Raw genomic sequence first — 13,213 nt, 5'->3', positions numbered from 1 at the left:
GTTTACAAGATACAACGAACTGTTGGCCAATTTTGTGTTATGTATGTCCCACTGATTTTCTCCATCCCATATTATTTTGAAGTAAATCTCAGACATTTTATTGTTTAATCAGTACTGTGTATCCTTTAGTACTTTTAAGAAAGATGGTTCACTTTGAATAACCATTTTAGCTACTTTAAAAGGACACTAGTTATTGAAGTACGTGTACATCACTTAGGGACCAAGTTTTTGAATGGTATGTTATTTCTTGTTTGGCTAGGATAAAGTGTTTATACTCTTTCAAAAAATTAATAATTAGAATCAGCTTAATTTATTTGTAATTGCCCATCAGGTATATGAAATCCAAATTTCTTATAGCTAAATAATGAAGTGTTTTGAGATATACCCAATGTCATTTTACTATTGAATGCAAATTAAATATTCACTATCAGAAGTCATGAGTTTTAAATTGAAAGATTTTTTTTTTTGTATTGGCACTTTGTCCTGTTTGTGGAGGATCCAGAGAAAAACAAAGCAGTTCCTGTCCCCAAGGAACATGTGCTCACATTAGGAAGCTCATCTTTGGTGTCTTCATCTATTTTTGACTTTTAAGAAAGTCTTTACATAGTGGTCTTTATGTAGTAACATTTGCTGATCAAAATAATTTTCAGTATATACCATATTTCCCTGAGAATAAGACTAGGTCTTATATTAATTTTTGTTCCAAAAGACACATTAGGGCTAATTTTCAGGGGATGTCTTATTTTTTTCCATGTACAACAACCTGCATTGATTCATGTATGACAATGTACATTTATTCATTTATTCATGTATAAAAATCTACATTTATTCAAATACAGTCATGTCATCTTCTTCTGGAACATTTCCATAACTCTCCAAACCCCGAATTCCGACTTGAATTTCTTGCGACTCCATTTCCTTTAGAATCATTGGCCCCAATGTCTCATGTCCAGCAATAGAGCTCCCCTTAAATGAGCATTTCTTGTCCATGTAGACTGCTCACAGTGCATTAGCAACACAGCTGTCAGTGATTTTATCCCATGAATTCTTCACCATGACCTCTTGCAGGCTAGGCTTCACAGTTTCCATGCTGATTTCTCTCTATTCTCTTTTCAACTTAGTCATTGATTTCCATGCTAAAATGGTCCTTGAATGGCTTGTTTATTGCAATATCAAGAGTCTGGAGATAGGCAGTCATTCCTGCGGGAATCATTATTTGATTGATTCTTCTCTTTGTAAGGAAGTTCTTCATGTTTTTTGCGCGGTGAGTTCTGTCTGAATCCCAGACTAGCAGACCTCTTTGGCCACCTCGCAAAACAAGTGGCAGCATTAAGTCGACCCACTTCCTTATAATTGCTTGTGCGCCAGGCTTTTTCATTTTCAAGAACATAAATGCCTGAAACATGTTCAACCTTATCTTTCTTGCCCTTAGTGACGATTAGAGGTGGGGCTTTCTTTCCATCCAGACGAATTGTCAAAATACAGGTAACACATGCACTTTCGTAACCAGTGGAGGGAATGTAGTAGATTGACGAGGCACCTCTCTGATCAATTGTCATTTGAGATCCTTGGCCCATAAACACTGCAGTTTCATCCACAGCAATCATGTTGGAGAGTTGGCATTTAGAAAAGTCGATGCCATCAACAAAGGACTTGAATACAAGTGCACGTTTAATAACTTCAGTATCTTCCAGCTTGAACAGTGTTGTCGATCCTTTTTTTTTTTTTTTTTTAAGATTTTTATTGGGAAGGGGAACAGGACTTTATAGGGGAACAGTGTGTACTTCCAGGACTTTTTTCCAAGTCTAGTTGTTGTCCTTTCAGTCTTAGTTGTGGAGGGTGCCATTCAGCTTCAAGTTGTTGTCCTTTCAGTCTTAGTTGTGGAGGGCACAGCTCAGCTCCAGGTCCAGTTGCCGTTTTCTAGTTGCAGGGGGCACAGCCCACCATCCCTTGCGGGAGTCAAACTGGCAACCTTGTGGTTGAGAGGATGCGCTCCAACCAACTGAGCCATCCGGGAGCTCAGCGGCAGCTCAGCTCAAGGTGCTGTGTTCAATCTTAGTTGCAGGGGGCGCTGCCCACCATCCCTTGTGGAACTCGAGGAATCGAGCTGGCAACCTTGTGGTTGAGAGCCATGTTGGAATCGAACTGGTAGCCTTCGGAGTTAGCACGGAGCTCCAACCGCCTGAGCCACTGGGCCGGCCCTTCGATCTTCTTAGAGACAGTTCATATGGCTGCAGGAAGCCATCCAGCCAGTGTTGTGATGCTTTGAATTCTTCTGGGGATATTTCTAACTGTGGTGCCATTGCAAGGGCAAATGCTTGAATATCAGCCCTGCGCACAACCAAAGCCTTTGCTCTCCTGTCAGCAGTCCATTCACAGATGATGTCTTCCAGCTCTGGAAATAATGGTTGCTGACCTGATCCACACTTGTACTTCTTAGCATTCCCCTTGTCCACCTGTTGACTGAGGTTATCGTACTCTGCTCACCATTTTTGGACCATTCGGAGATCCAGCTTCTTCTCTTTGCAGAAAGCCATAAGATTCTTGCCCCGGGAGTCCTCCACGATTCCTTTCTTGTACTTGACAGAATAGTTCTTTCTTTTTGCACTCGTCTTGTCTGGGGGTCAAAATATTATTTCCCTTAAATCTACCGTTAAATCAAGTGTTAATTGAAGACTTACGAGACAGGAGTGGCAACAAAAATGATGACATTTAAGAATGATAATCCACACAAAAGCGGTGAAAAAGTGCAGGCACCCAAATTCAGAAAACATTTCTTGATTTCACACGAGTGCATTAAGTACATCCGTTACAACACACAACGTATTGAAATATGAAGATTCATATTAGACACAACCACATTCGTTTGTTATCAAGTGTGCACGTTATTCGTGCATTGTGTCTGTACTCCGATTGGTTATTTAGCAGTAAGTCTTGAGTTCATCTGTTTACATAGGCGATTAACTCTCATCCAAAGGTGCCCGCTTGGGTATTTACAAATACTTAATTATAATTTATGTTATTTATTTTAAGTATTAATATCAATAATATTTATTTGTATTTAATTACATATTAATATTAGTTTATAATTCAGTATGTCCTGTGTTGCAATGGATGTACTGAAGGCGTCCGTCTGGCTGACGATCTTAACTGGGACTTATTTTTGGGGTAGGGCTTACATTACAATCATCCTGAAAAATCATGCTAGGGCTTATTTTCCAGTTAGAGCTTATATTTTGGGGAAATACAGTATTAATAGTAAAATATCCTTTTTGTTGGAGCTGAACTCTGTAGGTCTACCACTTCCTGAGTCATCTTGGACAAGTTACTAAATCTTGAACCTCAGGTTCATCGATTATAAAAAGAGAGTAATAATAGTACCTTTCTAATTTTTTTCCCCTAGTGAATTCCGTTGAAGAACAAGCGTTTCTTGTGTTTAATTACTGTTAATTCCTCTTATATCTAAAAGTTTTGAGTATCCGTTTAACTCCCTTATTATAATCTCTTTTATAGGGAAAGCTACGTTAGTAAGAGTGGAAGCCTCTATCAGCTCTGCTCTTAACCCCTTACCACTTCTAGAACCTTGGTTTTTTTCTAGTTCCTGCTGGAAAATTAGATGACTGCCAGTGCTGTCAAGCTTGAGAGTGTTCTTGGATTTTCTGGTACTGTGTTTCCCCGAAAATGATACCTAGTTGGACTATCAGCTTTAATGCATCTTTTGGAGCAAAAATTAATGTAAGACCTGGTATTATATTATATTAGGCCCAGTATTATATTATATTAGACCCGGTCTTTTACGATATAAGACCCGGTATTATGTTATATTATGTCATATATCGTATCATATCATATCATATGATGTTATATTATATTAGACCCAGTCTTATGTTATAGGAAAATAAGACTGGGTCTTACATTAATTTTTCCTCCAAAAGTCGCATTAGAGCTGATAGTCTGACTAGGTCTTATTTTCGGGGAAACACAGTATCCTAGGGGTTGCCATTCAGGTGTTAGGATTTAGGGCTTCAGTTTGAAATAGCATCTGGCCTGAAGTTTGGACCTTTCCTCCTTTTGAGGTTTCATTTCCCTTTAGAAATCCTCAGTCATGTTCACCACCTTGGCTAAGAGATGTCAGAAAGTTGTGCCTTGGGCTACCTGCCATTAGCTTGACTGTCTTTTATTATCATCAGATTCCTATTGATCAGAGGTAGACATCTAACATCAATGCATTCCACTGATGAAATATTCCCACAGAAACTTTTCATCTATTTAGTATACCACATTCTTCTTTGCTTTGTCCCAGGCTTCATTGATGGGGGTTCATGTCAGTTGTACTTCAGTTGACAGCTATAGCTCTTAAGGTATTATGGATTGGTAGAAAGAGACCATACAGAAATACACATTTTTAAATGAATTGTATTTGATAGAAACCTTATAGCTATAAACATTTTAAATTAGGTGCCAAACAAATTGTACAAAAAATATACATCCATACTATCAGTTTCAGATTGCCAAAGATAAAATACCTTAGCAGAAACTTCTCTGCCAAAAGCTAGAGTAAAAACAGCCTATATTATGCTACTTTTCTTTGGCTCATTGAGTCTATGACAGGATGTATGGTTCACAAAAGTTTATGCTTGAAAGGTCCTGCTGTATCTGTTATTGCTGTACCATTGTTTTTTTAATACTGGTGGTTTACCTACATTACTAGTCTGGAAAAACTTGCTTTAATATTTTCCCATTTGTAAATGAAAGAACTAACCGAATCATAAGCTTGTGTGGATTAAATGATATACTATTTGTAAAGTATTGGGAACAAGAAAAGTTTTTTTGAGTTGTCTGAAGTGTACCAGGCAGTACTGTAAGTGCTAGGGATATTGCAATGAACAAGACAGACAAAATCCATTTTTTTTTGAGTTTTTATTCTAGTAGGAGGAGAGAGACCAGAACCAAAGAATTAAATAAGCAAATAGGAAAGTGCTTAAGAAACGCTGGTGTATTAGAGTTCTTTTTTTCATGCAACAAAAACCAATTATGGTAACCTAAGCAAAAGATATTATTTAGAGGGATATTAGATACCTCACAGAATAGTAGAGTGGAGAACCAGGACATGAACCAAAACAACATCAGTTAACTGTCAAATTATAAATAAGACAAGTCTCCTCAAACTACAATAGAATAACTATAAACAGAATAACTGATTTGAAGTTCCCTTGTCCTGTGCCCTTCCCACTACCCCCACCCCCAGAATAATTAGCAGGACAAGTTGTTTATTAATACTATTCCTGGTTTATGATGTTAAAACCATTTCATTTGAATATAAAAGAATTTATTTTTCTGTATTCTCTAGTAGGAGGGCATCTAGCCAGTTTATCCAAAAGTACTATCAAAGCTTGAAAGAATAGGCTTGAAAGGAGAGTAGAATAATACATCCCTGTTTTACCCCACCGGAAATTATGTAGTCTCAAGATATTTTGATCCTGACCTTTTTGGTAGTATATGAGCAGCAATAGCCAGAGAGCCATATTAAACTCATTCAACTTTGCTCATAACCAGTTTGGAAAGATTAGTGATTGAGCTACTTCTGCTGAACCACTTCCTATCATCTTGGCCTCACTTCTCTTATCTGGCTACAGCTGTGGTAACCATTGGTGAAAAGGCTTCCAGTACCGTTGTGTAGGTATAATCCGCACCTTGTTTCTGGCTTGTACTGCATGCGTCTTATGCCCCAGCACTTGGCAAATGCATGGCCAGTCAAGAGTACAGGAGCGCTAAAGCCCCCGTAGAGCAACTCTTGGCTAATGAATAATGAAAACTGATGGTAAATATTTCCTTCCCCCTTTTGTCCCTTGTTTGGACAGTTATTCTGTGATACATTTTTATAAGGTTCCCAGATTGTCCTGTCAGGATTGTGCACTAGTCTCCTTAACAGTGGTCTGTCTACTCAATAACACATCCTTATATTGGTTTTACCTCCTTCCTTGATTTGCTCTCCTGGTCTCTTACCACTGCTTTTTTGGATCTCTTCCCAAGGAAATTACCTGTAGGCCAGTGTTTATCTTAAGCTTTGCTTTTGGGGAAGACAGTCAAAACAAAGCAGTTTTCTATGTTTGTAGCCAGGCATCTACAGTAGTGTTACCAGTGGAATAGGTGTGTCTAAAGTCCATTTGCTCCTTGTTGTAGAGCATTGGCATGAAATGCTCAGGCTTATAGACCTGGTATATGCTTAGATGCTACTGTGTTTCCCTGAAAATAAGACCCAGCTGGACAATCAGCTCTAATGCATCTTGTGGAGCAAAAATTAATATAAGACCGGGTCTTGTATGACGGTCTTATAGTAAAATAAGAATGGGTCTTATATTAATTTCTGCTCCAAAAGATGCATTAGAGGCTGATGGTCCGGCTAGGTCTTATTTTCAGGCAAACACGTCATAATAAGATAATGAATTTATCTACTGTTTTGGGATTATGTAAAAAGTTGATCTTTAAAGAAATGGGATAGACTACCCACTGCTCCTCCTACTACCTTTAGAGTTTAAGATGTGCATATTGAAGTGTCAGAGCCCACCCTATCGAGGGAGCTCTAAAGGCACAAAAGTGTCCATAGTCCCTTATGCTGTTGGGGCCACTTAGGTAATGCAAATGGATTTAGTCTTACTCGGGTCCAGATGGTGTAAATAAAGGTTAGGACAAATTGATGAAACTTACAAAATAAGCTCTCCAGGGATTGAGGTTTCTGGGATCCTGTTTGTCAAATTCATAGCTTGGAACTCTGTCATGGAATCTACCCTTCATACTGTGAAAAAGGCCAACCTCAGGTCTTCCCACATGGTGTTTTATTATATCTAACTTTTTGAAAGTGGTAGGCAACATACAATTTTAAATTTATTAAGATCTTAGATCACTTCTGATTTTTGTTTTACTTGTTGTCTCACTAACTTGAGTATTTTCTGTTCATTGACAGTCTTTGTGAAATCAAGTATTATAATCATCTGGAACACAATGAAGTTAGAATTGGTTTTAGTTTATTAGAATCCATTGTTATGAAGTGAGAGGAGATTTCCTCTTTCCTAAGTAACACAGAGTATGCCAACATGTCACAGAGTAAAAAAAACTTCATAGTTCATCTCAGCCTATAACTACCCAGGCAAACTTTGTGGATAGCCAGTGATGACTCGCACTAGTTCAAGTAGAGATAAGTCTCAGTAATTGTTGAGTCTTATTAAACTATCAGCAAATATTCAAAGTTATTCTTGAAAAGGAGTACATTTTATATTTAAAAAAACAAATGTAGTAACAGTAATATGAATTGAACACAGCTCTTTGTTGCCCCTCTCCCCATTATAATTTAAAAGACGAAGTGTAGTCATAGGGATAGGGTGTGCTAACTGCCTTAAATAAGTGGGAATGAAAATGTTCTCTTTCATGTTTGAATTGTGCAGATATAAAACTACAGGTTACTTTAAGTTCATCCTTAAACACACACACACACACACTCATTCACTCTCTAGATTTTTTAAAGATACAGTCTAACTATGATTTATAAGAAGCCACAATTAAGCAATGCTATAAAAATTGAAGTTGAAAGATGAAACGATCACACACAGAAATAAATATAATTGTATTAATGTCAATAATAGATACAACGGAATTCAAAGCAAAAAGATACAGAGCATAGACGACCACATTATATTTATAAACAGTAAATCCTAATATAAGTATTCTGCCATTGCCCTGAAATCTTTGCAGCCTTTACCTGGACATGGAGCATTGCTCTTTAAATATAAAAAAAGTGTATATGTGTGCATACACACTGACACAGTCTCAGAGCTAGAACCTTCCCAAGGAGAACTTTCACATCTACTTCACTCTGATTTTAAATGTAACTTATTTTATTTTTTCAAGTTTTCTGGACCATTCTTATTCTACCAAGGATTGGATATTTGACTTCTCTTTATTGTTCTCTTCTGTGTATGAAAAAAATAAATGGGTATGGTCATAGGAGGTAATTGTTATTGTTATTTTTTAATATATTTATGAGCTTGATCATCTGGCTTTTTGATAAATAAGAATAAGAAATTACTGATTGTAGGTAAATGTTAAACTTGTTAAAATACATACATACAAATATATGTATGCACACCCTTTTTTTTTTTTTCCAGCATGGTGTTAGTCTGTATATTCAAGATAAAGAAGGCTTGTCAGCTTTGGATCTTGTGATGAAGGATAGACCATCTCATGTAGTATTCAAAAGTACTGGTAAGAAAATTCCATATATATATTCCATTAAGGTACAGCTTAGAAAATTTCAATGAAATGTTATTCTTATTAAAATAGCTGAGAAAATTTGTGTGTAGATATTTACAAAATATTTTTACTTTGGTATATATTGGTTGATAATTTTGGTTTTCTATTCAGAACACTTCGATTTATTTTGCATTTTTAAATTTTAATGTATTAAGTCTCTAAAATCACAGCCAAAGAGGGAAGGCAGATAGAATTTAACTACTATGAAGTCTCATTAATGTGCATCCAGAAGGTAACATCAGCATTCTAGGTAGAGGGAAAAATGAAGTGATTCTTCTATCCACACATTCTTCTAGTTCTGCCTATTCCTCCATTTTGTTTGCCCTTGGAACTCTGGAAATGGAAATTGGGGGAAAAAGAGAAGAGATTTAAATGGGGGCACTGTATAATTTGTATTTAACTGTGATCAAGCTAAGTAAGGGCTTATTCTTCATTTTCATTTTTACCTTGGACACCATATTTCAGGTTATGGTTGTAATGGAATTATATGAGCCTTGCAAAATAAAAAGGAAGATTTATATCATAAACTTAGCTGTGATTAAATTCTATCCCAGTGTAATGGGTACCCTAATTAGTAGGGTGACTTTTGCATTTGTCAAGAGCAAACTATTGAGGGTTAATGTTTCTGTAGGAATAGTAAGTAGCATCATATTTGCTTCGTTTCTAACCTTTATATGTATTAATAACATTTTACGTTTAAATAACTATGTTATTTTCTGGAAACTAAGTGGATATGGCAGGGGATATTTTGCTCATTTGGCAGTTAAACTTTAGCTGCTGAAGAAACAAGGAACAAATGTTGCTTACATTGAGACAGGCCTGTTCTGATTTGGATTTTCTGATTTTTTATTCCTAAAATTATGTTAATAGATTCATAATTTAAAAGGCAGTGCTGGCAGCATCTTTCTAAATATGGTAGTTAAATTAGTTCCTGTAAAGAGTCATATTTGAAGTAAACTGATTAGTGGAGTATATCTATAATTGAACTAAACTGATATTTGTTTTAAATTATAAAGAGTGTAAAAACTAGTTTTCATATTTTAGATCCTACAGATGTCTACACGTGGGGAGATAATACAAATTTCACCCTGGGACATGGAAGCCAGAATAGCAAACATCATCCAGAGTTGGTGGATCTGTTCTCCAGGAGTGGGGTTTATATTAAGCAGGTATTTTGAAGTACAATCTATATACTTTTAGAGGTTAAAAGAACTTTTGAATTTTATAGCTCATCTTTTCATTTGGAGTATGTTAACTTTGTTGAAGGTATGATAACATGTTTTAATAAAGAAATCAGTCAACAGAACTTTACTAATTCCTAGATTTTGTTAGCCATAATAATATTAGACTATGAAGTAGTATAAACCTATGACACTTGTCAAGCAGTGTTAGGAAGTAGAAGGCACTATACAGGTATCAGTTGATTTTTAAAATGTAGAACTTCTTTTGATTTTCTAGCTTTTGTGTCCATTTACAAAAATTAAGAGCTCTTAAAAAAAGAAGTTCTTCATGTTGTTTCTCAAGTGAATTCATTGTTGAAACTCAGTGTTACTAGCTTTAGGTAGGTGAACTTAAGTACTCAAATGTAAGTAATTGTAAACTTATTTGATATAATTGTAAAGGTTGATCTTTGGTCTTCTATCATTATGTCGGATATCTTCCACTTCCATGGATTTTACTATTGTTGATATACTCATCTTTCCCCATACCACTGTGTGTGTGTGTGTGTGTTTTAAACTGAACTTGAACAGGTCTTCAGAATCCTTCTTAAAATGTTATTCCACGCATCAACTGATTTGATCAGAGTTGGGCAGAAAGATACTTGTTTTCCTTTTCTGAGTTAGTACATAACATAATCAGATTTCATGAATTGAGATTTTTTTCAGGAGCAGGGATTTTACACAACAATGAAGGAATAATGGTGGCATTAGGAAACCACAGGCTGAATGTACCTTCTTGTCCTAAGATATATGTGCTATGGAAAAAATGAGCGTATTCCACTTTGTAGGGTTCTGAGTGAAACAGTATACCCAAAGAGAAAGCTACATTTCAGGTAAGGCAAGGAAGTGAGAGTGTTTGTGAAGAGATTAAGGTTGTAAGGAATTTTACTTATCACAGAATGAGGGTTGAAGCAAGCACTATAAACATGTTTGAGAGGAAGGAAAACAGTGAATATCATTCAGAAAATAGAAAGCAAATGTATGAACACCAATTATATAGATAGCCCTATTAGTCACTGAAAAAGGGCTGATTCTGTAGTGTAGTACCAAATGAATTAACTACCATAGGAAGAGATTGTTAATATTAGCATAATATATTCCTGAGAAATAAGATGAAAAGCCATGAACAGTTAACTCCTTAAAAAATTTAGAGGTTTTAAAGTTGAAGGTCTCAAATTCTGGTTTTGATTGTTTAATATAGTAGAAGCCAGAAATTGTTGAATGGAATTCTAATATTGAATATAAAATTGAACAAAATGTATTATTTCTGGTTTCATAACATGATATTTTTCTTACAAATTCTTTGTATTACAAATTTAAGTTTTATTTTTAGACTTTTCAGGTACTTGTGGTATAGCTCAATGAGACAATTTTTTGTGTTACTTATGATAGGCACATGTATTTATAGAACTCGCCAAGTGGTTTAATATGTATAGATAGAGCTTACAGTTCAGCTTAAAATTTTCCTATTTTCCAAAGGAATTTGACTTTTTCTGGAAAACAATTCTAGGATTTCTTTATTTCTTAATCAGCTATGTATATCCTAAGTTAGAAATGCTTATAGATGGCGTAAGAAATGCAAGTGCAAATGATTATTATTTTTTAATTTTTTAAATTTATTGGGGTGACAGTGGCTAGTAAAATTACATAGGTTTCAAGTGTACAATTCTGTAATACATCATCTATATATCACATTGTGTGCTTACCACCCAGTCAGTTCTCCTTCCATCACCATATATTTGACCCCCTTTACCCTCTTCTACCATCCCCCCCTCCTCCCTTACCCTCTGGTAACCACTTAACTGTTGTCTCCGTCTATGAGTTTTTGCAAATAATGTTTAAAAATAAGATAAAAGGATTTTTAAATGGTATTAAGGTAAAATAATACACTGCATATTAGATGCATTGAAAAATAGCCAAGTGTGGCCTGGGTTGGGTTAAATACATACATATTTGAAACTGTTGTTGGTTTCCAGTTATTGCCTTCTGCTGATGCAGTTCAACCATTTCAGTACCCTTGTCTTCTGGTAAGAGTATGGAAATATGTAAGTGTGTTTGTCAGAGGGTAAGGGGGGTGGTGTTAAGGAGGCAGATAAGGAAGGAAGTGGGGAAGAGAGAAAAACTTGAAAATAAATATGAAATTATTTAAAACCATATATGATATTAAAGATATATTAGAACAAATTAGAGCTATAAAAAGGACATAACGTGTACCCGACACTCCCCATGTATAGGTGATGTTCTTGTTTTTAAAAAATATTCTTAAGACATTTCCACTATTTTCTTTAGAAGCATATCACTATTTGCTGCTCTTTATGCTTTATATTACACTCTGCTCAGTTCTTGCTCTTTGAGATTTTATGAAATTTGAAAACAACTGGGCACTACTTTTGAAGACTTAAGGTTTGCATTTTCCTATGTTTAGCCTCCTGTGGGTAACACATGCTTAATTCTTCCTTTGTTCTTTTCCCTATATGTCTGTTTTTAGTTGTTTTAAAATAAAGCATGTATATTTTTAATTTTTATTACAGAAAACTTTAAATGTTTTCGAAGAGAGAATTGTATAATGAATCCCCATGATCCCATCATTCGACTCAAACAATTAACACTATTCTACTGTTTCTTTTTTTTTATAAAATAAAGGATATTTTATTCAGGAATATTACTAATATTCTTTTTTTTCCTCATAGGTGGTGCTTTGTAAATTTCACTCAGTGTTTCTGTCTCAAAAAGGGCAGGTTTACACCTGTGGTCATGGTCCTGGAGGACGGTTAGGCCATGGAGATGAACAGACATGCTTGGTAATTGAAATGTCATTACACAGTTTAGGTAACTTCAGTAAAATTTTGATAAACTGGAAGCTCCAGTTAACAAACAATTTTTTTTAACTAACTATAAGGAGAAAATAATAAACCAGTTGATAGCAGATTTTTAAAAATTGATGATTTTCCTGGTATATCACATTCAAAATAAGGATTTAGATACGCAGAATTCTAAAGCATCAAAGAAAAATTATGAAGGGACTACTGGTATATTTATCATCGATAAAATGGTGCTTTAAAAGGAGAACAAGCTATAATAATAGCTTCCATTTTTTGAGGGTTATTGTAATCTAGGCATTGTTCATAAAGCCTTACAACAGTTCTGTGGGGTTATAAGCATTGTTATCCTCATTTTATACACAATGACAATGGTAATAATAGCAGTTATTCATTGCTTACTTTGTGCCAGAGACAATTGTGTTTTATACTTACCAGTTCATCTACTCCTAACACCAATCCAATTATTATCTAAAATAGTATTATTATTTTGTGTTCAGTTGAAGAAAATTAACTACTCAGAGTTTAAGAGATTTGATTGAGATTAAATAGCTAGTAAATGGCAGAATTAAGATTTGAACCTAGGACAGATAACTCCAAAAGAAGTCGTGTATTTGGTTACTCACTGATGGGATGCATTGTTTCCCGTATTTTTATTTATTTCTTCAGTACACCAATGACTACTTTGGCAGTGAATACTTTTATTCATACCAAACAAATTGGTACTTGGTGTATGCTAAGGGTTCAAAAATAATTTGTTGAATCAAATTATTTTATTGAAATGTCTTATTGGGGTTTTGTATTTTACTCATAAACTAGTGTCCACATCCTATTAAACTCATCTGCCCCTCGCTGAATTGTAGAGTT

The 13,213-nt window shown here is 35.2% G+C and overlaps 1 protein-coding gene across 3 annotated transcripts in view; it reads left to right on the top strand.

The window, feature by feature from the left end:
- IBTK (inhibitor of Bruton tyrosine kinase) overlaps nucleotides 1-13,213 on the top strand; it is a 102,593-nt gene that overhangs the window by 8,809 nt on the left and 80,571 nt on the right. For all 3 annotated transcript variants that reach the window (XM_074333227.1, XM_019729561.2, XM_019729560.2), the window contains exons 3-5: nucleotides 8,163-8,259; nucleotides 9,352-9,476; nucleotides 12,218-12,328. In XM_074333227.1, the coding sequence (XP_074189328.1) occupies nucleotides 8,163-8,259; nucleotides 9,352-9,476; nucleotides 12,218-12,328 (333 nt within the window). The remainder of the gene's footprint in view (nucleotides 1-8,162; nucleotides 8,260-9,351; nucleotides 9,477-12,217; nucleotides 12,329-13,213) is intronic.

Source organism: Rhinolophus sinicus, linkage group LG05 (assembly GCF_036562045.2).
Source record: "Rhinolophus sinicus isolate RSC01 linkage group LG05, ASM3656204v1, whole genome shotgun sequence".
Classification (NCBI taxonomy): domain Eukaryota; kingdom Metazoa; phylum Chordata; class Mammalia; order Chiroptera; family Rhinolophidae; genus Rhinolophus; species Rhinolophus sinicus.
This window is presented reverse-complemented; position numbering and strand designations above follow the sequence as displayed.